A 27234-nucleotide genomic window follows, 5' to 3' on the forward strand; every position below is an offset into this window, starting at 1 on the left:
AATAGGGGCTGAGATATAGCGAAAACAAAATTTTGGGGTTATTCAAAATGGCGGACGGAGGGGTGGGGGGTCGGATCTGACTTCATAATCGGATGTCTTCCACCCGATATATGAACTTTGCCGTTGACCGCAAGTCTCTATCTATTACCGTTCTCTTGTAATTTAGCGAAAGGTTCCGGACGGCCGGACGGACGGACGGAAAGATTTTTGGCGCCACCATTTTTTGGAATGTAGGGACCCTAATTCGTGCTCTCCCCGAGTTTGAGCCCGATCTGACGACTTTGCATTTTTGAGTGTACACAGAAGCTGTGCTTCTTTGAAGAAAGAATCACAGCTAAAAAGCATAGCTTTGCAAGATCTTCAATAGAAGTACCTACAATTTGAATAAAATCAAAATCAGACTAGTAAAACAAGAGATAAAATTAAAAGAAAAAAGAAAATTGTAATGACAAAATCTTGAAAACGGCAGCAGATTTTTTTTTCTAAATAGTTCAATGTACTAAAATTTAATACCTAGTAGATTGATAGCATTTAAATAAAATGGATTATGATCCTTTTAGTTATTTTTTAAATATTAAAAAACAATTTACACGTATTTTGCTATAGAAGATAAATAAACAATATTTTTGGATTTTTTAATATTGTATTGAAAACTTCAAATCGTATGTCTCTATCTTACTTAATTGTAAGACAAATCTTGACTAACAAAAGTGCTGGACGGCTATAATAGCTTTTCTTCACCGCAAATATGTTATGTAATGTATAAAACGTGCTTTTAAGCACAGTTTGGACCTGAAGTTAGAGAATCGATTTTCCCGCGATTTCAACCTTTTTCTACAAAAAGAATTATTGTAAATTTGATACCAAGTTCAAAAAATTCAAACAAACACGTTTAGATACATACGTCTACAATACGCGAAATGCCTATAAGTTATAGTTTTTGGCCTAAAAAGTGTTATTTGTGCATCAAAAATATAGGCGAATCTACCGAATCCACCGAATCGTAGCGAATCAACCGAATTTTGGCGAATCAACCGAATCTTAGCGAATAATCCGAATCTTGGCGAATCTTGGCGAATAATCCGAATCTTTGGCGAAAAATCCGAAGATCCGAAGATTTTCATTCAGATAAACACCCCTTGATAAAACTAATGTATCTACTTTACCCTGCTAATATTAGTAGAATTTCAATGAAAATATTGGAATGGTCATTTGAATTATGTACTTTTACTATATTTTTTTTAGGTTTTTTTCTCTACATTTTTTTGCTTATTTTTTCAAAGGTCATTTATGAATGGATATATTATAGTTTATGTTAATGCCTTTTTCCCGTTCTATCTTTTTGATAATTCTTATCTTTAAGCATACGTGTGAAGGATCAATTTTATTAGTTGAAATAAAATAATAATTATTTAGTGCAACTATTGCCTGTTTTTCCTGCATCTTTGATACAACAATAATAAGAGAATGATCTACATATTATATAGTGCTGTACATAGCAATTAATTTATAAATTATTGTACAGAATACTTCTGTTCTATATGTTAGTAAAAACATTTATATGTACGTTTGCTGCATATTGAATATCAAAAATAAAGTGAATTTGCAGGAATAATTTCGGCGACATGAGAAACAATCTCTGTGTGAGGAAAGAAAAAGAGGAAAAAAGAGGAAAACATGGTTGTGGGCGTTAGTTTTGAACGGGTTTTGGTGTTTGTCCTTTGTGATTTCAATTGAAACCGTCCAAAACTGAGGCTTACGAGTGTTAAATGTCATCATCACCCGTGTACGTACATCCAGTCATTAAGAAAAAAAGGAAGGAATTTCTCAATTTGATTAATTTTTCTCAGTTCTTACAATAAAATTAAAAAGAATATAAATACACTTACAATTACCGCAATGGCATTACAATACGACACTAAAACTCCACGAATAATGATTACCTACATCGAAATAGAATCATTAGAATACCTACTTATTTTATTTTATTTTAAACGACATTCATACCATTTTTTTTTCATTTTTTATAATTAATAAAAGTGATTGTTGTCACCAAATACAAATGAAAACACGTAAGTCTATATTAATTAATAATGTGAATAATATAGAACGTTTAGTCATAAAGACAAGTCTCAGAATTATCTTTGATGCTTTAAAAATTTTGTGTTTTATACTCGTATTCCTTTAATTTTTTATGTATACCTATCTTGCTTGCATTATAAGCAAATTAATGTTGAATGAAAGATTCTCTTTTTTTATTTCTGTTCTGACCTCAGTGCTTCTATCTAATATATTTAGTGGTAAAATTCAGCTATATGATCTTTTTGGTTAATTCTCTTCAAAAGAAAAGAAAGAATTGTAACAATTGTAACATTGCGACAAAAACAGTAATTATTAATTATTTATTATTTTAACCCTATTCACGGATATTTTTAAAGTAGGTACCTACTCTTAAACCTGAACCTATACCCTCTAAAATTCATAGAAAAATCTGAAGGTATCATAAGATGAATGAGTGTGGGCTTACGGTTTTTATGGATTCAATTTGAATCTATATGTCTAAAATAAAATATTTTTCTTCCCCTCCAAAAATGAAATATATTATGTAATTTTAGTTTAACGAATGTAAAGAATAAATCACAAATTCACATGAATTTCAATTTTTTTCTTCTACATTTTAATGCAAATTTATTTGTTACAATTTGTCACATTCTCATGAAAATATATTGGGAAAAAAACATAATATCTATTTACATGTAGAGAATTTAAATAAAAATACATGACTAAAATTATAAGGAACTTACTATTTCAAAAGATTTTTTCGGGGAGCTTTTTAGGTATAGGGAATAATATCTTTTAACTCACTATTTATTAATTAAATACATTAGAAACCCTTATCCCTCTTAAAGCAACCGCCAAATATGTAAATATTCTGCATCCAATATGTATTGAGAGAATATAAGAATATTGCCGAATTTTATTTACTTAAATATATAGGAAAGGAATATATTAAAGGTACGAGATGATTATTCATGTGAGCATCTAATATTGCAAATAGCCAAGGAGAAAACGAAAATGGTGTTGCTTTCCTATTGTGTGTGACGTTATCAATTAGAATATTGAAGCTCACAGAGATTAAGCCAAATGTGCCAACAGCTTGTCTTTATAGGTTCAGTATATTTTATATATATGGGGGTTGACTTAGAAATGCGGGTCCTGGAAATCGAAAGGTCGCTAGTGAATGTGCGAGTACACAGAATTCGTATAATATTAGTAGATGGGATATGTTAATTTGGAAGCATTGTGATCCCAAATATCCCAGCAACTAACCCATGTCAAATGGTATATAACATAAATGCGCTACGTGTCGTGTAATACTTAATGATTGGCATAGGTATAGGATTTTATTTTTGGGAGAAATCCAAGAGAAATAACTGATAAAAGAAATTAGTTGAGTGCTGCATGAAATTTTCTTTTCATTTTATTTTAAAGCTTTATTCCTAAAAGATTCTAAATATCATAAATTATTTTATTTTTTACGTGAGAAAATTAACTTTTGAAAAAATTCTCTAAATTCAGGACAGGATGCATCCTTCAGCCATCCCTCTTTTCCTTTGACTGTGGTAATAAGTGCGTTCTTTAAGACGTATCAAAACATGGATCTTAGCTAAATAATTCAATAAAGTGAAAAAATATATGCTAAATTATTTTTAAAATGTATCCACACATCCGTATTACCCATAGGTATTAACTTATTTGTTTCGTTGGTTTTTTTGGACGTCAATGAGGGAAAAATCTTTCAAGTCCATTAGCAAAATGACGGCGCAAAAAAAGATATGGGGAAATTAATCACTGCATCCTCTAAATACAATATAAAGAAAGTTTTCCATTAAGGACCCCACGTGTTTCAAGCAGGGTTGAAAATGTATTTTGAAAATCATTTCCTCATTTTCACACGAGTATGTCATTTTGATTAATGATTTTATGGAGAATCTTTAATTCTGTATTTTATTTAATTTATTTATAACAAATTCTCATTGCACATTTTTTTTAAATCAATTTCTTTTTCTATTTTTTGTTGTTCAATTTCTTCTCGAGAATAGAAAGGTTCGACGGGGTGAGGGAATATCTTATTCACTGAATGGAAAGACATTATGCAATTTTTTCTTAAGAAATTTTCTTTTTAATGATCTAACTTTCAACGTGTTTTCACACTCCCCTAAAATGCCCACTCCACATGAGCACAAAAATCTCTTCTTGTCTTTCATCATATGGCGCATTTTATAATTATATATCGCATCTCCTAAAAGTGATGGGTCTCGCAGTGATAATTTTACATCCATCTATAATGATTGTGATGAAAGAAAGCTATCAAACTCTCCATGCGGTGGGTACATACATATAACGATGAAGGAAATGCAAGGAGAAGCATAATACTTGAGTGAAATATGTGTAACGTTACATGTTCGGCGTGTTTCTTCAAACAACACTAAATCTAAATGATAAAATAAAATAATTGCGTGATTCTATTTTTTTTTAAAAATAGTATAAAGAATAAAAAATACTTATTTTGTAAGATGAAAATTCTATTTTCTTTTACCGAATTTGTATGGTTTGATTAAACAAATTGTGAATTTTCTACTGATAGGTTAAAAGAGCAAAAGAGACCCTCTGCCCCCACATAAAAATGCTCAGTCAGTATTTAGTTAATGGGTTTAACAATTTAAATATGTATGTCTTCACTCCTCCATAAAAGTCATTGGAACTGGGATGTTTTTAGTAAGTTTTGTATGCCAACAAAAATAGACAATGACAAATGGGGAGTCTAAAAAGAGTTTTAACCGATTTCAACTTATACGCGCACATAAATCTATTCACAGAGATGTCATTGTGGCTTACAAAGAGGGAGAAATATTTTAAATAAATATATTTTAATGCATTTGCAAAAAAAATGAGTAAAAATAATTTTATGAAGGAAACAATTCGTGTAAGAAAAATTCTACATTTCCCTTGAATGACCCCAATGTCCCCTATAGATTCAATTAGATTCTAATGTTTTTCTATCTGCCATTGACCAATTTTAGTTTTCCTTGAAAAATTTCGGCTTTTGCCACACTTAAGTTCAATCTGATGTAGGTACTTCATTTTTAAGAACTCCGTATAAATGAAAGAAAAGAAAGAATCCCTGTTGTTACGACGACTTGCACATTCATAAATCAAACGTTTCTTTTCTTTATCCTTCAATGTATTTACAAATAGGCCATAAAAGCCGACACGAGACTCATCTTAAGAGGTGTTAAATATCGAGGACAATGCATTCTTAAAGGCTCAATGCTAGGCAATTCATAAATTCAAAAAAGGACACACAGGAAGGACTTGTATCCTTCCTCAACACTGAAGACTTATGCAATTCCTGCGTCAGGGAAAATACTTTAGAAATGAATAATCGAATTGTTCAGAATCATTGTTGTATCGTCAGAAGTAATGAATTTTATAGCATAGGTATGGCCAAACATTAATCGAGTAATCGTTCGTCAATGCAATATAGCCGACGTATAAATTACTAAAGATTAATGTTGTAAAAGGAAGAAGTGTTAAAGGAAAAATTCAAATTACAAAATTTTACCCCACATGTTTCAATGTAAAAAGTGCTTATTGGAAAAAACCTGGACAGAAAAATGCCTTCGATCTGGAGAATTATATATAAATTATATGCTATTCACATATACACACGCCTCATTGACACCCACACAAGACTAACCAACTAATTTCCTTCGTAGCCCTATGTTTAAAGGTAAATCCTCCCCAGCATAGTAGAAAAAAATCGTTCTGTATGGACAGATAAAAGGGTTAAATTCGTGTCATTGAATATAAGCATAATCATACATATACATTATGTTGTATACAAATCGTGTCTCTCTAAATCTTATCACTGGTTTTCAGGGATATTTACAGAGATATTTGTTTTGTGAATGGCAGGAATATTTGTCTTTGCGTAATCGATTCAAGAGATGTGCCTCCCATGCGTTCTGACAAATTATCATTGCTAATTATTTGGGATCACTTGTTTTCTCCCTTATCTATATGTATTTGCTGCTTACCACAAAACTAATGCTAACAATTGTAAACATTGCTACAAGATTTACGCACTTCCCCCATCCATTCCCTCTCCCCACAGAGCACTTGTTTGTGAAATATTGACACAGAGTCGTAATGAATTTTGCTCTGAACTTCGCATAGTATAAAATGCATATATTATGATTAGAAATACTGTGCACCCCAAAAATTTGTTAATAGTTTTTTCAATTATTGCAATTTTTTTTTGCATTAAAAAGTACCCAGGAATGAGCAATAGAGTTTCTCAATAATATCTATTGACACAGGGTCATAATAGTGAATTCCGCTCTGAACTTCCTCTCAATATGATGATAAGGCACCCAGCATCACTGCTTGATTCATAAAGGTTTTGTTTTATTTATATTTTTTCGTTCATTATTTTTGCGTAATTGCCTATTTTCTTTTACTCTGTAGGTATATAATATATTTTTTGTAATATGGAAATTTCGTATGGGATCATACCATTTAGCTCCGTCTCATTTAAGTTGAACCTTTGATTTTTCATGGAAAACTCGAGGGTGCAGAAGGCGAGGTTTTATGTGACAATACTGTACGATATGTGGATTATTTAAAAAATATATATGTATATACATATATTATAAAAAAATAATTTTTTTCCTAAGTTTACCATCTCTGCATCTTTCTCTTCTCTATCTATTCATTTTTTCATTGTAAATTTGTCGGGAAAATGTGGGTAGATATTACACATGGTTAAACCCAACTATTCCACAGTGAGGAATATTACCTTCAATCACTTCAATTTAAATTCCAAAGCTATACTGCGAACTTTTAGATATAATCAATCCGTAACTTTGATAGTAAACTGCATCTCATAGCATCTCCTCAAGAAACCCACGGCACATCTCGCGCAACTTGCTGAAACCACTTTTGTCTCTATCTCTCTTTCCCTCTGTCTTCCTATTATACATACTTTATCTGCTTTTCCTTTTATGCTTCCTTCGTGTTATGTACAATTTTTCAGATGAAGAGATCTTTTGGTGTACGCTTGAATCCAACACTCTGTGCTTGTTGGGATTTTCGTGTAGGTGGTATTCGTTTCATTGCAAAGAATTTTTACATCGACACACAACAGTTGTTCAACGACAATCCCTGCCCTTCTACTCGTGCATAGATCATGAAATTTTAGAACTAATGCATTGAAAAAATTGAGCAATATTTTATAGACAGGCTAGTTTAACATTTTTTATCCTATATTTTGTCTCATTGTGGAATTTCACATTGAAATTTTATTTGATAGCAACCACAGAATTACATGTACATAAATATATCGAAAAGTCACAGTAAAAGGGTTAAAATGTAATAATAAGTAATGATAATTATTTATTCGGTATATTTACATAAAATGTAGTAAAAACAGTAAAAAAAAAGTTTAATATTGCTATATGAGAAAGCAAAAATTAACTTCAACCATTAGTGATAAAATTTATTTACCACATTTAAAATTGAACGAGTTTAGTGAAGTGCAATGTTGGAATATTGAGCGATACATTAGTCGAACATAAACATAAACTAATCGTCATACCAACTTCTCAAAAAGTTTGATGCATTCAATGTTTCTATCACTCTCCATTATAACATACATATTTACAGCATAAAATTAATGTGGGATGTTTTTTTTCTTTTTAAGTAGAAGAGTTCTGCTGTATCATTTGTACTATCGCGACATACAAAATGTACCCAGAAATACATAAATATGTACTGGGTTAAATGCTAAAAATGTGCCTTAAAAATGAACAATATAAAAACAAACATTTTCTTGATCGGGAAAACTATACTACCTATTATATTATGTATGTAGGTATATAATGATCACAACCTATAGTTCAACATTCTTGATTTTCTTGTCTCTTCATATTTCTTATGGTTTATTTCTTCCCTCTTTTGTTGTGTGCTCCGAAAACACATACATTCATTTACGTGACCACACCAGAAGAGTCTTTTATTCATTTTCTTTTATTCTTTCATGAAAACATATGCCATGTGGTTTCATTTTGTGCTCTCGCACTCGGAGAGCACTTTGAATATACATACATATATATGTATGTATGTTACATAGAAAAAAAACTGTGCAGTATACGCATATTAAATTCAGAGATTTTGGGTGTTTATATACCGCAATGCTGATTGCCTCTTTCTTCATTTTTTTTAGTTTTATTTTAATTTAAAGAATATTGTGTCTATATCTTTAATCATCATCCCAACTTGAGCTTTGGCCTGCGAAATTTTCAGCCACTACGTAAACATTTGGGGTAAAAAGAATAATTTTTTCTTTACTATTTTAAATAAAATTTTGGTAAATAATTTTTTTAGTTATGAAATGTTTTCTAAAATTGAATGAAAGAGAGAAGGATCCTTGTTAGACGTAATTTTTTAAAGCAATTTGCACCCTCACAAAATACATTTATGTTGCATATGATCGATGTGATCATTCTAAGTGCAAGCATTTTGCGAACACCATTTGGTATTAATAAAAAATACAACACACTCACACAATACAAAATAAATACCATGAAAAACTATACCAAGTATGGTATGAAATAAGAAGAAATAAAATAAAATAAAATAAAAAACAAGGGAATAGGAAAGAATGGCGAACAACATTAAAGAAGAACACCACATAGCTACATATATTTATGTGTGTTATATACTTTACATATGTAGGTATGTATGTATGTCCTCCAGTTGGATCTTATATGGTTACAATAAAGGGTATTAGAGAGATCAACATATTTTCCAATGCTTAGGAAAATTTACAAAAATTAATCAAATGAATTACAAAATATTCTTTTTTTTTCAATAACTAACTTAAATATTTTGTGTCATATTTAAGTCACTATTACTAACCATTTTAGCTGAAAAAGAGTCTCTGAACTCTCCTAAACATGAACTTGTGTCGGTTGTTCGGCCCAACATTCCTCATAGTCTGTGAACATTGTAAGCAGTTGAAAAGAGAAGATATATGTTGTATGTATTTGACTTTGGGTGCTCAAAGAGGCTATGCCTTGTTTCAGTTGCTTTCTGATCGTTAAACGGAGAGAACGCGTTTCTTTTGTACTACCGAGAATTTGGATTATATTTATATATATACCTACATCTAGTGAATGTATATATCGAATAAGAAGTTTTGTTCTTTCTAAGAATGGAATGTGAATATAGGTAGTTAAAAAGTGCATTCAACATGTCACAAATAGTTGGTTGTGTACAGTGAAGTTGCCAAAAAAGGATACTGCACCTCATTGTGCACATTTGTGTGTGTGTGTGGTGTATTTTATACTGCTCTAAAGATCATCCATTGTAAAATATCTTTTCGTTCCTCTTGTTTTCTTCGCTCCTCCTAAGCCCAATCCAGCTACAACAAAAATCCATGAGACCACAGGAGAGAAACTTCTTAAAGAAACATGACAATATATATATGTATGAACCTACATATATATGTATGAGTGTTTAAAATCTAGCAGAACCATCTTCGTGAGATTGCTTCTTATTCATCTTTTTATGCTGGAACTCTCAGTCAGTTTCTCCTTTTAGTCTTTTAGCCATCTTTTAGTCTTCTTAGTCATCCCAATAAACTTAAAAGATATCCCTAGCAGGAAATATTGGCGAAAAATATCAAATAAATCAACTTTTTTTTCATTTCAAATTCTTCTCCTCTTGATCATTCATAATATGGAAATATCAGACACTTTTTTACTGTTAAAAGTGATGAATAATCAAACTTTTTCTTACAATCTTTTAAAAAAAATGTTCATTAAATGATTCATTCATAAAAATTTATTTATTTTGCTATTTATTCATTATTTTTTTTACAATGGTCAAAAGATTAAATATTTAGGGAAAAAACTCCCACAAATGGAAGTTTTCTTTGCAAAGAAGCAGGATATGTGTGGTACTAAATGATAAGGGAAAATATGAAGTTAAAAAAAGTTCCAGTGAAGCAAACCACAAGCTCCGGATGTCGGATTTCCTTTTCACCCACACACCATTGTACTATAAATCATATAAGATGTCTTTCCACAAACATATGGTGGTCTTCTTACAAACATCGCATTTTTCCTTATAATTTTTTTAATATGCAACCACCATTCAAAAAAAAATTTTTTTATTGAATGCAAAATATATAAATAATTTGCCCATTTTGCATTATTCTTTAACTATTTTCCAAATTCGAAAAAAGCACTGGAAAAAAAACTAAATTTTATATCTCTTTTTTAAGAGCTTTATAAAAAATCATCTTTATATGGGATTGTTTTGGCAGTATGCAGAAAAAATGTAATGCTTCATTGATTTATTGAAATAGCGTCAAACAAAATCATGCCAATCTATTTACATACATATGTAGCTTTTCATATGTACATATGCATGTCCATGTAGATTTTTAATCCTAAAAAAAATGATTAAATGGAATTTTCAGACAAATATATTTTAAAATGCAGAAAGTTTCCTAAATTAGGTGCCACGTGAAAGCACAAATGAAGAGGTAATCTATCAAGAAATTACTCGAGAGTAAGCAAATACACACACAAGAGATTTATTAGTGAAAGAGTTTTAAGGAAAAATATATCGCATAATGTGAGTGAATTTTAGAAGAGTTGTGCTAGATCAAATGGCTAACAAGTGATTGTTGATTGGGCGGGAGTAATTATGAGTCGATTGGATTTCGACACAACAATGGAATATAGAGACAATGGCGTTCTGTGTGGCGTCAGGAGAAGTGCTGGAGTATCGAGAGGTAAAATTTTCTTGTGTACTCACCAGTAACATACCAATGATGTATGTACCTACATATAAATTCCCTTCTCTTTATTACTTCCACGAGTTGGTGGATTTATACAATGTCTGTGTACCTATGTACATAACATAGTATATGGTACTATATGTAGGTCTAATTTTTCTCTTGGTCAACCAAAATGGTATTCGCTCTGATGTTAGAGCCATAAATATCGTACATATATTGAGAAAAAATAATTTTTTTTATTAATTAAAATATTCCTTCGAATCGAGAGATGTTTTAAAGAATTTTTTTTTAAATTCAATTCACCGATATTTCACTCCCTAATGCTCATGGTTGGGGGTCATATGCTAACTTAATTGACACCAAGAATCTTATGAGAAGTTGTGATTTCCCTATAATTTTTTATTCTTCTTTTAAAGGCTTCCAAAATGATTGGGATGATCCAATGGTCATCAAGGGGTTAATTTAATACATTCATAACGAAAAATTTTACTTTTTTAGGCTGTCTCCTCGACGGAGTTCCGCCTTCGGCACCACCTGATGTTCCACCGCGAAACCCCACAATGAATCGAATGAATGGTCGAGTAACGAGCAACTCCTCCGAGTTAGGAGTTGAATTTGAACCATCTTGCTTGGTTAGGACACCATCAGGAAATGTATACATTCCCAGTGGAAATATAAGTGAGTAATAAATGCGTTGAGTTATTTTCATTTTTTTTTTCATAAAGCCAATGGCTTTACTCTTAATGTTAACTTGTTAACCCTTTCACAGTTGATGCAAGAGATAATTAATAAATTTAATTATTTTCTTCTTTTATAGATATGAATAAAAGTTCCCCGATAGATTACAAGAGTGGCTCAGGCTGCTCAACACCTACGAAAGATACTCTCAAGAGTTACGACCGCACGTGCATGGGGCCAGTATTGCCACCAAGAAGCGCAATGTGTGGACCTCCATCGCATCATTATGCAACCCCTATGAGCTTCCGTAAAGGGTTTGCAAGTAAATGTTCATGGAAATGTACTACCATTATTCTGGCTGTCGTTTGCTTCGGTCTACTCTCCATACTTATTATACTCACAAGTAAGAATATGTTCTTTCTACATAAAAAAATCCTTTGTACTACTATCATTATATTTTAATTAAAAAAAATAGATATGTATGTACATATATATTTCCCATAATTTTTCCTTTATTCTAATACACAAAAATGCGTTTTTTTGCAGCATCCAACGTTCTTAGTTGGTCATATCAGAATTCTCAGCAATGTACAGTAGTTGTGGATGAAAATCCAGAAATTAGTGCAGCCAAAAGTGTCGTGTCAGACACAAATCACTCAAGTGCAAGTCGCATAAAATCTAATCCTGCCGCGTTAGTGCCCAATAGTGATGCAGCTAGTTCATCGGCATCCACGGAAATTATAGCAGCAGGACAAAATGGAGGTAATGTGCCCCGTCGTCGTTCAAAACGCATTCGGCGCGGTGCTTTGCATGATTCTTCAACTATTGCTACCCTTTTTGGTGTTTCTGGTGATCACTTTAATGTAGTTGAGTCTTTGCATGAGTACACCACTTATAATTTTAATAAGAAAGGTGATGATGCACATTTAATTGATACATCAGGGACAACAGAATATGTTAATGAATTGACCACAACGGAAGGGAATGTGTCTGATAAAGAAGATATTGCAGAAGGAACTATCCAGAGTGATAGTAATTTTGTCTATAGTACACTACCGGAAATACAGATTAATTTAATGGATGAAAATTCAAATGCTAAAGGGGAAGATGATCGAATGATCTATCACAAAGAGGAAGATATTGTCCAGACATTTCCAGCAGAGGCAGAAATGCAATATGACACTACGCCATATTATGAAACAATTGACTCTACAACAGCATCCAATCAAACACAAAATACTTCCAATACATTCAACAGAGGCGCTCAGAGAATTTTGGTCAATGTGTCCATTGGTACAGATTCCGGAAGTGGGACACAGAATCATGCTATCTATATGCTTCATGTTTCTGTTCCAGCTGGAACAGATTTTTCCCAACAAGGTGATAGCTCCTCTTCTGATGAATCTCCCATTGATAGTAGTGATAGTATCGATGATATTTGTCCACCTAAATTTCCCCCGGCTCCACCCTGTCCTTGCCAATGTAGCGATCAAATGGCTGCAAATCAAATTAATTCACCAAACACTGAAATCGAACCAGATGATTTAAGTGAAGAAGAAAAAACTACCACTCAGGGTTCAACAACAATTGTAACTGAAAGTAGTGTACTATCAACAGTATCAGAAATATTCCAAGAGAATACTACTAACGTAAAAAAATGCATGGAAAATGTGTCCGTTCTTATACTCGAAGGTAACTTTGGAGATTTCTCTGGAAATACTTAATATTTTATTAAAAAAAAAAAAAGGTGATTAACTAGAAATGTTATTTCTACCAACAATTTATATGTAATTCTTCGTAATGGTGGTTTCCAGAATAGTTTTGCTTTTATCGTCCTCCTATTTTTTTTTTAATTTAAAGTAGATATACATGGAAAATATTTAGCTCATTTAGCTAGTTAAACACCTTTTCAAAAAATAATTTTTACTAATCACTGTGGAATATTTAATTTATGCTATATATCTACACATTAAACTAAAAACTTAATACATACTAAATAATATTTCTTAAATGCATTGAAAGACAATTATTGTGAGTTTTCGTTAGTATGTACATATGTATGTAGATAAATATATTTAATAGGTGCATAACATTATGTATAACGCACTTCAAATTGGAATGAAGAATTAAGAAAATTTATTACCTAAATAAAAAACAAACCTAAAATAAATAAATAAATTCTTTTTTTTTATTAAACCAACTTAACCATCTATCTTGCATGATTTTAGATTTCAAATTTTCTATAACACTTTAGCACGACCTTCTTTTTGTCCTTCAAAAAATCATTTATTATAAGTTCTAAGAATTTTTTTTGCATGATCTTTAGAAAGGGCTTTATCATTTTTTAATTATGAAAAAATACATTTCAATAATAATCATCAAATTTTCTTAGGTGCTCGAACATTTCCAGCACGAAGTTTTCCTCCAGATGGGACAACTTTCTCACAAATTTCACTTGGGCAGAAATTATCCAAATCCATAGATCCGTATGGATATTGGAATATGCAATTCTACCAGTCAGAATCGGCTTATGTTAAGTTTGATTACAACATCCCCAGAGGGGCATCAATTGGTGTCTATGCAAGGCGAAATGCTCTCCCAACACACACGCAATATCATTTTAAGGAAGTTCTAAGTGGATTTAATGCACGAACAACTAGGGCTGCCCATGTAAGTATTATCCCTTTAAAATAATAAATGTATGTCAAAAGTATAAGATTTGCATGAAAATATACTATAATTTCTCATTACTTTTTATCATAAATAGCCTTCGGTGAGTCGTGAAGTAACGCGCTATATGGAACCTGGACATTGGTTCGTATCGTTATACAATGATGATGGAGATGAGCAAGAGATTACATTCTACGCGGCAGTTGCTGAAGATATGACACAAAATTGCCCAAATGGATGTTCTGGGAATGGCCAGTGCCTCCTTGGGCATTGTCAGTGCAATCCTGGCTTTGGAGGAGATGACTGTAGTGATAGTAAGTTAAGAAAAAATAATATTTTCATCACCTTCTTTTTGATTCTTCGCAATTCTTTCCTAGGTGTTTGCCCAGTTCTCTGCTCTCAACGTGGCGAATATATTAATGGTGAATGCCAATGCAATCCTGGTTGGAAGGGAAAGGAATGTTCCCTGAGGCATGATGAATGCGAAATTCCCGATTGCAATGGGCATGGACACTGTGTTAGTGGTAAATGCCAATGTATTCGCGGTCATAAGGGAAAATTCTGTGAAGAAGGTGAGTTTTTTGGTGGAAAATTTTTATTATTAAATGAACAAAATACTAATAGTATAATATCTCTCAATTCTCATCAGTTGACTGTCCGCATCCCACGTGCTCAGGACATGGTTTCTGTGCTGATGGTACCTGCATTTGCAAGAAGGGCTGGAAGGGTTTGGATTGCGCTACAATGGACAAAGATGCATTGCAATGTCTTCCCGATTGCTCAGGCCATGGTACATTCAATTTGGACACTCAAGTTTGCAATTGTGAAGCCAAATGGAGTGGTGATGATTGTTCCAAAGGTATGTACGTGGGTACCTAATAATTAAATTCCACAAAAAATATAATAAATCAAAATGGATATCATATTTACAATTTTTAAAAATATATTTATTATTTGTTTTAAATATGTGTATATTTCTTTTTCATTATGTACCATACACCATAGAACTGTGTGACCTGGATTGTGGCCAACATGGTCGTTGCGTAGGAGAGACATGCTCCTGTAACGTAGGATGGGGTGGTGAATATTGCAATATGAAACTCTGTGACTCTCGATGTAACGAACATGGGCAATGCAAAAATGGAACATGCCTCTGCGTTAGTGGTTGGAATGGCAAACATTGCACCATCGAGGGATGTCCATCTGGGTAAATTTTATGTCTATACCTTTATATATATTTTTTCCGTTAAAGAATATTCGGTAACTTTTAAATGACAAACAATAAAAATTAGAAATTAATATTTATTTTTTTTTTATTTATTTAAGGTGCTCAACTCATGGACAGTGCCGTGTTGGTAGTGAAGGATTATGGGAGTGTCGCTGCTTTGAGGGTTGGGATGGGCCAGATTGTGCAGTTCCCCTAGAACAGAATTGCAATGATAACAAAGACAATGATAAAGGTATGTATGTGTGAAGACTTCGCGTACATACTATCCTTAGAATTTCTTTGCTTTTTCAATTTTCTACTTAATAATTAAAAGATTCATAAACAAAAAAAAGGTAGAATTAAAAGAAAAAAAATATTTTTTGCTATTTCAGACGGCCTAGTTGATTGTGAGGATCCCGAATGTTGCTTAGGTCATGAATGTCGAATGAGTCAATTGTGTGTTTCTGCCCCAAAACCCATTGATGTTCTTCTGAGAAAGCAACCACCCGCCATAACTGCGAGCTTTTTCGAAAGAATGAAATTCATTATTGACGAAGGAAGCTTACAAAACTATGCCAGATTGGAGACATTTAACGAGAGGTATGTCAGAAGGATAATTATAGAAATTAATTACTTACCTTACAAATTAAATGAAGAAAAGAGGTACAATCGAATCGTATTAAAATTCCATTCTTACTCTAAAATTAATTATATGCAAATTTCAATGAAGAAAACCATTTCTTTTTATTTAAATGCTATTCTCATTTTCTTTTTTTAATATCAAAATGTATTTGTGCATAACCTGCAGATCAAATCTTATTTTATTTTTCATAGACATCTCATTGTGAATTTGATCGTTCATTTCGTTTCCTTTTTTGTTAAATGCAAGAAAAAAAGTTTGTTAAAAAAATCTTTATCTACACAAATCATAATTATTTTATGAATACATACATACATATATTCCTAAGAAATATATACATATATAATGTTGTGTCCTCGTGATTATTCTATTGTGTTAATCTCTGTCTCACATGTTAAATGTTTTTTTTTTTTCACCAAAATAAAATTATTTCACCTGCTCATATAAATCATATTATAAAGTTTTTTTTTATTTTTATCTCTGCACTTTGTGACATTTTAATCGTTTTAATTCATTAAATTTTGACATTGCTTCTTCTTTCCCAGTCTTTTCCATATCATTTTGTAAAGCATATATAGTTGGGAAAAGCTATAATTGATCGGAAAATAGTCAAATTATTCGTTAAAACTTTTTCATAAAATACATTGGCAGTACAATTTTAAGTTATATACATTTGAATATGTAAAAAATCAACGCATTCAGGTTAGCTTTCGAAAAATTAGTATAAAGAAAGAATTTAAAAAAATAACTCTATGAACGTGACTCTCGGGCGTGACTCACTGAACAGTGAACAGTGTGTATATTTTCAACATGGAAATCATTACACTGTGGGTTACATTTGAGGATAAAAAAAATCAATATTATCAAAATTTTAAGACTCTTAGATAACCGTGCAAATTTACAAAATATGTAATAATTTTTTTTTTATAAAAATCATGATTTTATTACTTACATACGTAGAATATAATATACATAATACACATATCAATCTTTTTTTAGTTATTTTTCTTTGAATAATATAATCTAATTGGCAAGGCATGCGCAGTTGATTGGTTCTTTTATTTGTGTTTTATTTTTATAAATTAAAAAAAAAATTGGGCAAGGAAACTAATACATACCTATATAAATTTCTCTATCAAAATTAATCAAATTCACGTCATAGCGATAAAATCTAACACAAATCCTTTGCTTTTTCTGGTCGAGCAGCTTCTTTTGGAATTATTTCAATGCAAGGTAAGCAAAGAGTGTGTTGAAAATTAAAAGGAAAAATTTATAATCTATATAAATTAGATTAGATTTTTTTCTATATAGTTTTTTTTTGTTTTTTAGTCTTCACTGTTTGAAGTTTTATTTTTTTTTTTAATTTTTTTCATTATATATAAAACACATTTAGTAGTTCTTTTTCCACTCAAACACATCATTGTGTTTATCGTTTTAATCAATATCAAAGAAAAGGTCAAAAATGTTCATTTCAGAGAGAAGATAATAATTTATCAAAAAATCTATTTAATGATAAAAAAAATTTCTTTAATTGTATAAAAAAGATTCTTATTATATGACAATCATTATTATTTCCAAAACTATCTTTTTACCTACCTTTTTGTTAAATTGTCCAAAAAAATATTCAAGAATTTTCCAATAAATATGTAAACTCTTATTGCAACCATATAAGCGTGATATAGAACGTTATATCATTTTTTTTCCATTTAAAATTATGGAAAAGGGTGTCTCTCAAACAATGTCCTTCTTCGTGTAGAAACCACCACACATTATTTACTTGTGTTGATCTTTTTGTGCATGTCATCCTAACTAATTTTCCCTTCAAATTGTCTGACGTGTTATACATGCTGTCCATTTGTTGTTTAACCAAAATAAAACATATTTTATTAACAACACATTAGTTATTGCGTTTGCTAAACTAAACACCCTGTGTATGTTTTAAGTTTTTTTATGTTTTATTTTTTTTTTTGAATATATTTATAGTAAGACATACGTACAATTTATAATTTCATAATTGAAAAAAAAATCGCTGGAAAAGAATTGTTCATTGAACAATCTTCAATCCAATATAAATCACAAAAAAATTGACTCTTTGCAAAAGAGTCAATGATTACGTAATTAAATACCATAGTTTTTTTTACAAATTACTTGTTTTTACATTTTTTTATTTCTTTAGAATTTTCTTGCAAAATTCCTAAGATTAAATTTTTTTTTTTAAATAAATTTTAATTATTTCCAGTCGTTCTGCCGTAATCAGAGGCCGTGTAGTGACATCTCTTAATATGGGCTTAGTTGGCGTACGCGTGAGTACAACCACCCCCCTGGAGGGTTTCACATTGACACGTGATGATGGATGGTTTGACTTGATGGTCAATGGTGGTGGTGCTGTAACGTTGCAATTTGGACGGTCACCATTTAGACCACAGACCCGAATTGTTCAGATTCCTTGGAATGAAGTAGTTATCATTGATACGGTCATTATGTCAATGCAAGAGGACAAGGCGGGCCCAACTATTACACACACATGCTTTTCGCATGACTACGATACCATGAAACCCGTAGTATTGGCTACATGGAAGCACGGATTCCAGGGCGCGTGCCCCGATCGGAGTGCCATCTTAGCTGAATCTCAAGTTGTTCAGGAATCAATACAGATACCAGGAACGGGACTCAATCTCGTCTACCACAGCTCCCGCGCTGCTGGGTACCAATCAACGATTAAACTTCAATTAACCCCCGACAACATACCGCCAACATTAAATTTAATTCATTTAAAAATCACAATTGAAGGAATTCTCTTTGAAAGAATTTTCGAAGCTGATCCAGGTATTAAATACACCTATCCGTGGAATAGATTAAATATCTACCGGCAGAAGGTGTATGGCGTAACGACGGCAATTGTAAAAGTTGGATATCAATATTCAGATTGCAAAGACATCATTTGGGAGGTACAGACAACTAAGCTAAGTGGACACGATATGACAATTAGCGAAGTTGGAGGATGGAATCTTGATATTCATCACAGGTAAATTCATTCAATTCTTCTTTAATTGAATAAGAAAATTTTTAGTTCATATTTTAAAAAATTTTCAAGCTAAAATATGTTTAAAAAAATTAAATTGTGAACTTTCAAGCAAATTAAAAATGTCAAATGATTTTTTTTTATCAATATTGAGTCAATGTAGGTTCTCAATTAGGGATCAATTATTGAGCAATAAGATTTAACTTGATTTTGATAAACCCTTGGTCAATTATCGATCAATAATTGATTGACTGATCTTATTGATATATCAATTATTGACCAATATTTGATTCATTTAATTAATTTAATCACATGGAACAAGAAAATTGAGTTTTTCTCTTAAATTTTTACAGATACAACTTCCACGAAGGAATTCTCCAAAAAGGCGACGGTAGTAATATATATTTGAAGCATAAGCCAAGAGTTATTCTTACAACAATGGGTGATGGACATCAACGTCCTTTAGATTGTTCAGAATGCGATGGTACTGCCGCGAAGCAACGTCTTTTGGCTCCTGTTGCCCTATCTGCTGCTGCGGATGGAAGTCTCTTTGTTGGGGATTTCAATTACATCAGACGCATTCGAACTGATGGTACTGTTCGTACAATTGTTAAGCTTAATGCAACGAGAGTATCCTACAGATACCACATGGCACTGAGTCCACTGGATGGTGCGCTCTACATATCCGATCCGGAGAATCATCAAATTATTAAAGTAAAAAATGTCGACGACTACAGCAATCCTGAACACAATTGGGAACCAATTGTGGGTTCAGGTGAACGATGCCTACCCGGTGATGAGGCACACTGTGGCGATGGGGCACCAGCTAAAGATGCAAAGTTGGCCTATCCAAAGGGTATTGCCATATCATCGAATAATGTGCTGTACTTTGCCGATGGTACAAATATCCGTATGGTGGATCGGGATGGGATTGTAACAACCCTCATTGGGAATCACATGCATAAATCCCATTGGAAACCGATCCCATGCGAGGGGACGCTAAAACTTGAGGAAATGCACCTAAGATGGCCCACGGAGTTGGCTGTTAATCCACTAGATGATACCCTACACATCATTGATGATCACATGATCTTGCGTATGGCTCCTGATGGGAGGGTACGTGTAGTGGCAGGACGACCATTGCATTGTGCATCAACAAATGCAGCATATGACAGTGATTTGGCATCACATGCAACATTAGTTATGCCCCAAAGTTTGGCATTTGGACCGACTGGTGATCTCTTTGTGGCTGAAAGTGATTCCCAGAGAATCAACAGGATACGTGTTATTGGGACTGATGGGAAAATTATATCCTTCGCGGGGGCTGAATCAAAATGCAATTGTCTCGAGAGGGGATGTGATTGCTACGAGGCTGATCACTACCTTGCAACAAGTGCTAAATTTAACACCATCTCAGCTCTTGCTTGTACCCCTGACGGTCATGTTCATATTGCTGATCAGGCAAATTATCGCATTCGATCGGTAATCTCGAGCATACCTGAGACAAGTGCTTCGAGAGAATATGAAATTTATTCACCTGAAACTCAGGAAATTTATGTTTTCAATCGTTTTGGCCAACATATTGCAACAAAGAATATTCTCACCGGTGAAACAAGCTATACCTTCACGTACAACGTTAATACGTCCAATGGAAAATTGAGTACGGTAACTGATGCTGCGGGAAATAAAGTTTTCCTCTTGAGGGATTATACGAGTCAAGTGAATAGCATTGAAAATACCAAGGGGCAAAAATGTCGTCTGCGGATGACACGAATGAAGATGCTACATGAGCTAAGTACGCCCGATAATTACAATGTAACTTTTGAATATCACGGACCATCGGGGTTGCTGAAGACAAAATTGGATTCAACTGGACGATCATATGTGTATAATTATGATGAATTTGGTCGTTTAACATCAGCTGTGACACCAACGGGAAAAGTAATTGATTTAACTTTCGATCTTAGCATCAAAGGTGCCACAATAAAGGTAACCGAGAATAGCCAACGTGAGGTATCAATGCTGATTCAAGGCTCAAGTGTGGTTACGCGCATTGGTGAGGCGGATACCAAGACTACAGTGCTGGGTGATGGTAGTACAGCAAGTACAACACAATGGGGACATTCAGTCAGCATGGAATCCATTCCATATAGTATTTTGGCTGAAATTGATCCACTTTTGGGTGAAAGCTACCCCGTACCGGCGAAACAGAGAACAGAGATTGGAGGTGATCTTGCAAATCGCTTTGAATGGCGCTACTTCATCCGTCGTGTTCAAGGCAAGGGCAAAAGTCAACGTCCTATAGCACAAATTGGGCGGAAACTTCGTGTAAACGGGGAGAATATTCTAACTCTCGAATATGATCGTGATACCCAATCAGTTGTTGCGATGGTTGATGAGAAGATTGAGCTGCTAAACGTTACATATGATCGTAGTGCTAGACCCATTAGCTTTAAACCCCAATCTGGGGAATATGCAGATGTTGAGCTGGAATACGATCGTTTTGGACGGCTGACATCATGGAAATGGGGTGATCTTCAGGAATCCTATACGTTTGATCGTTCGGGGCGTCTAAATGAAATTAAATATGGCGATCAATCGTCAATTGTGTACAGTTTCAAGGATATGTTTAGTAGTCTCCCATTGAAAGTTACAACACCACGAAGATCGGATTATTTACTACAGTACGATGATGCTGGAGCACTACAATCACTCACAACACCGCGGGGGCATATTCATTCATTCTCCCTGCAGACATCTCTTGGTTTCTTCAAATATCAATATTTCTCCCCAATCAATCGGCATCCTTTTGAAATTCTCTACAACGACGAAGGACAAATTTTAGCCAAAATCCACCCACATCAATCGGGAAAAGTTGCATTTGTCTACGATGCTGCTGGACGGTTGGAAACAGTTCTAGCTGGACTATCATCAACCCACTATGCGTACCAAGAGACAACAAGCTTGGTAAAATCTGTTGATATTATTGATCCTGGCTTTGAGCTAAAGCGCGAATTTAAATATCACATTGGCCTCAATAAGGAGGAGAAAATTAAATTTGGCTCCAAGAGTGGCTTAGCAGCGGCACACTTTAAGTATCAATACGACGGAAATGCTCGTCTTAATGGTATTGAAATTGATATCGATGAAAAAGACCTGCCAATGACCAAGTATAAGTACAGCCAAAATTTGGGCTATTTGGAATCTGTGAGTGATCTTAAAATCACCCGGAATGCCTTCAATCGAACAGTCATCCAGGATTCAGCTAAGCAATACATAATGATTACGGACTTTGATGATCATGGTAGGGTAAAGAGTGTGCTAATTAATGTAAAAGCTGCCGATGTATATCGCTTGGAATTGGATTACAACACCCGCAATCGCATTAAAACGCATAAAACAACAATTGGTCGGGTGACATCATCCGATAAAGTTACCTACAATGCTGATGGGCATGTGATGGAAGTGATTGGGACCAATAATTGGAAGTATCTCTATGATGAAAATGGCAATACTGTCGGTGTTCTAGAGCAGGGAGATAAAACTAATTTGGGCTATGATACAGGTGATCGGGTAATCCAAGTTGGTGATGTTGAATTCAATAGCTACGATGCTAGGGGATATGTGGTCCGTAGGGGTGAACAAAAGTATCGGTACAACAATCGTGGACAACTCATACATGCTTTTGAGAGGGAAAAATTCCAAACTTGGTATTTCTATGATGATCGCGCTAGACTTGTAGCGAGTCACGATGAAAAGGGAAATGTAACCCAATACTTCTATTCACATCCACTCCATCCACTTCTTGTAACCCACGTACACTATCCAAAAACCGGGAAAACCCTACGTTTCCTCTATGATGATCGTAATCTCTTAATAGCCATTGAGACCGAAGATCAACGGCAGTACGTGGCAACAGATCAAAATGGCTCACCAATGGCGTATTTTGATACAAGTGGAAATATAATTCAAGAAATTAAACGAACACCCTTTGGGAGGATTGTCAAAAATACCAACCCCAATGTATTCATCCCCATTGATTTCCACGGTGGAATTCTCGATCCCAATACAAAATTAATCTACATTGAAAATAGATTGTATGATCCAACTGTTGGGCAGTGGATGACACCACTGTGGGAACCACTGGCAACAGAAATGAGCTTACCAACGGATGTATTCATCTACAGATTCCACAATAATGATCCAATTAATCCAAAAGAACCCATGCAGTACATGATAGATATTAAATCATGGCTTAAGCTCTTTGGGTATGATTTGAAGATGATTCAAGGCTCTAAATATACGAAAGGAATTGTCCATATTCCACAAGCAACAATTAAATCACCCCTCTTAGCACCAGATTTTGGAGTTATGTCGGGACTGCAGTGTATTGTAGAAAAGGTAATTAATTTCTATTGCTTTATTATATATGTATGTATGTACATAACGTAAATCATATAGTAAACACAATTTTTTGAAATTTTTTTTTTACAGATTGATGAGAAATTTTCCGATTTTGATTTTGTACCTAAACCCCTGTTGAAGATGGAATTAAAAACAAGAAATCTCCTCCCACGTGTGGCATACCGTAAAGGTGTATTTGGAGAAGGTGTTCTAATTTCCAGCATTGGTGGACGGGCACTCGTGAGCGTTGTTGATGGATCAAATAGTGTTGTCCAGGATGTTGTTTCATCTGTGTTCAATAATAGCTTCTTCCTCGATCTCCACTTTAGTATTCACGATCAGGATGTATTTTACTTTGTCAAAGATAACGTACTGAAGCTAAGGGATGACATGGAAGAATTAAAACGCCTCGGTGGGATGTTTAATACAACAACACATGAAATTAATGATCACGGAAGTGGATCACCAGCCAAAGAACTCCGGCTTCATGGGCCAGATGCAGTTGTTATCATTAAGTATGGCGTAGATCCGGATCAGGAGCGACATCGAATACTCAAGCATGCACATAAGCGTGCCGTTGAAAGGGCATGGGAATTGGAGAAACAATTAGTTGCTGCGGGCTTCCAAGGACGCGGTGATTGGACAGAGGAGGAGAAGGAAGAACTAATCTCCCATGGTGATGTGGATGGATACATTGGAACAGACATACATAGTATACACAAATATCCGCAACTTGCAGATGACCCGGGAAATGTTTCCTTCCAACGGGATTCCAAGAGGAAGCGCCGCAAGAGTGGCATGCATCACCCATCAAATTCCAATGTAGCACCATCACGCCAAAGGCGTCACAATACGTGAGATTAAAGCAAAAATTAGAAATTATTTTAGACGCAAATTTCAGCGTTTCTTCACCTGTTTTCGTGACAAAATGTGATATGAAATTTTAATTAACATCTATTATATTAATAATAAAATGAAATAAAAAACGAATATGTTTTGAAAAATTCCAAAACATGAATTATTATACCCATCATAGACAAAAATCTGCCCAATTTGGGTAAAGTAGAGAGAAGAAAAATCAATGGATATTTATGCTACAAAATTATTAGTTTTGAAGAAAAAAAATCCCAGAGTTTGTGATAGAAAAAAAGCAAAGAATAATAATACATCATTTTTAATACAGCAACTACCTAATTTACTTGTTACGTATATCACATACAAAGTTAACTACTCAATTCCTAATAGGTACTTAACAAAAAGTAACATCAAAAGAAAAAAAATAAAGTAAATACTTCCGAGCATTTAAAAAGAAAATTAATAAATTAATACAAAAGTTCTGTAGCATAAATGATCTAATTCAACTACTAATTTTCGAAAAAAAAATTAAATAAACTTTGTAGTAAAATAAACAAGAGAAGAAAATATTAAACATTGATGGGTAAAAATTTGGAGATTAAGCTGGAAAAATGTCTCATGTCATTGAAAATGAGAAAATGTAATTTATTACATGTAAAATATATTTTAAAAGAAAACCTGTATAAAAAAAAAGGTATATTTTCTCAGAAAGAAAATAATAATAACAAAAAAGATCAAGAAATTAAAATAAAAAGAAGAAAAAATAGCCAAAATGAGAATTAAAATGGAAATTAATGGATTAAAATCTCGCATTGAAATTGCAAAAGTTCATTCTTAGATACTTATTTTTTGGCTCCCATCAACATGACTATACCAATACTACAATATTTTAGCTAATCTACATAATATTGAAATAAATAGATAAAGAAAAGATACTCACTCATCACGAGGAACAAAATTTAACAATAGCGCAAATTGTCTATAATTTGTAAAAAAAAAACGATATTTGAGACAAAAATCTCTCTGTTAACAAAAAGAAGAGAAAATATCAAAAGAAAATAAAATAAAGAAAAATGAGTGAATAAACAAAAACACACACATGGAGAATTTAATGGCATAAAAAATATCGACATCTATATTTTTTTAACACGAAAGATCTATTTATTAACAAAAAAAAATCTTTAAAGTATCATCGCTATCTCTTAATGACTAAAAAAGAAATGAAAGACAGCAAGAGTTGAGTAACTATAGGATCATGAGTGGTTTCTGGCGATAAACTAAACAAATATAAGATAAATTTCTTTTCCCTTTTTAATAAAAAAAAATTTTATGTATCTTCTGACAAATATTTTCAAACAATTTTCTTTAACAAAAAAAAAAGAATAAAAAAGCATTAACCATATCCTTATGAAAAAACATTTGCATGTGTTTCAAAGCAAAAAAAAAGAAAAAGAAAAGAAAACAGCCAAGGAAAATTTCATTACAATATACATAATATACAGCATCCCTATACCTATATAGAAAACAAAATGAGATACAGACATGCCCTACAAAAAAAAGGTTTGAAAGTATTGGGGAAATACCTACATATACATATTTATTGTAGGTATTTTTATGGTTTAAATAGAAAAGGAAAATCAATATGGAACTTGTCATAGAGATTTTTCTTTTGCGTAATATGTACTATTAGAAGGTGCCATTGACCTAGTCGATAGGGAGTCCCATAAAGTAGATGTATAGATAACACATAAATGAAGAATTTGGAAACTTGGCGTATGTTTCATAATGAGAAGGGATTTGGGAGGATTAGAGGGGATCCGCCAAGTTCGGTACTACAATTTTTGGCACTCATCCGGAAGAAGGTATAAACTTCTAAATCTCTTTGTTAAAGCAAAATCAAATCAAGGGTTTCCTATATAGTTTTCTTAGTTAAACAAATTTTTTTTTCTTCTTGCTCCGAAAAATTTATTACAAAAAGCAATTATAATAACTTTGGCTGTCATTAGATTTATTGTGCCATTCTATTAATGAAAAAAATGATATGTGAAGGACCTAATCTAAGATTTCTTATTATTGTTATATGCAATTCAACACCTAACATACACACACGTACTATATTTACATTTCATTGAGGCATTATTTTGGAATAAATTCATAATTTTCTTATGAATACTTTTAATGGTCAAATGACTTTAAAAAAAAAGTATGAAGACACATTTTATAGCTAAAAAAAGAAAACAGATCAACAATAATTGTATTATATTTTTATATAAAATAGAAAAAAACCAAACTTCCCCTCCCCCACGTACATATATACATAGAATTCATCCGTAAATTGTCTCAAAGAAATTAAACTAATTGAAGAAATTTTTTAAAATATTAATGAAACCTACATTTATAGGTAGGTCTAACACACATCAAAAAAAGAGTTGAAACTTCTTGGCTTCTACAGGGTAAATAAATAAAAATAAAAACACTAACTTAAATTCTAACACCTCTCTATATAAATTGAGAGATTGAGTGCAAGTAAAGCGGACGATACAATAAAGGGAGAAAAAAAACATAAAATTAGTGTAATGACAAGTAAAGAAGGAAGGAAAAAAATGAAAGAAATTCCGGCAATATAAATTTTCAAGAACATTAACTAAAAAAATCTTTATTTTATGTCTTTCTTTTTATTTTTCTTACAATTTACAAGCACTCATTTAATTTAATACCTGCTTATGTTTTTTATAGGTAGGTAAAAAGAAAACAGATGAGAACGACGAAAGATCATTGTCATTCTAATACATAATATACATTACTTCTAATATATTAGAAATTTACTTACATACATACAACTATATATATTATTGAGGATCTTTATTCAACGAAATGAATTCTCA

The 27234-nt window shown here is 32.7% G+C and overlaps 1 protein-coding gene across 11 annotated transcripts in view; it reads left to right on the forward strand.

Moving 5' to 3' along the window:
- LOC129796640 (teneurin-m) overlaps positions 1–25103 on the forward strand; it is a 124230-nt gene extending 99127 nt beyond the window's left edge. For 2 of the 11 annotated variants that reach the window (XM_055838736.1, XM_055838735.1), the window contains 14 exons: positions 11372–11551; positions 11691–11954; positions 12098–13243; positions 13944–14221; positions 14319–14535; positions 14599–14793; positions 14871–15080; positions 15227–15428; positions 15548–15681; positions 15821–16028; positions 17275–17301; positions 18308–19093; positions 19444–23491; positions 23585–25103. In XM_055838736.1, the coding sequence (XP_055694711.1) occupies positions 11372–11551; positions 11691–11954; positions 12098–13243; positions 13944–14221; positions 14319–14535; positions 14599–14793; positions 14871–15080; positions 15227–15428; positions 15548–15681; positions 15821–16028; positions 17275–17301; positions 18308–19093; positions 19444–23491; positions 23585–24352 (8663 nt within the window). In that variant the 3' untranslated portion in view covers positions 24353–25103. Of the gene's footprint in view, positions 1–9106; positions 9433–10542; positions 10868–11371; positions 11552–11690; positions 11955–12097; positions 13244–13943; positions 14222–14318; positions 14536–14598; positions 14794–14870; positions 15081–15226; positions 15429–15547; positions 15682–15820; positions 16029–17274; positions 17302–18307; positions 19094–19443; positions 23492–23584 lie in introns of those variants that run through there. The other 9 variants (XM_055838731.1, XM_055838730.1, XM_055838737.1 and 6 more) reach the window with 9 other exon arrangements.
- Positions 25104–27234: the final 2131 nt, after the last annotated feature.

The sequence above is a fragment of the Lutzomyia longipalpis genome, chromosome 4, assembly GCF_024334085.1.
Source record: "Lutzomyia longipalpis isolate SR_M1_2022 chromosome 4, ASM2433408v1".
NCBI lineage: Eukaryota > Metazoa > Arthropoda > Insecta > Diptera > Psychodidae > Lutzomyia > Lutzomyia longipalpis.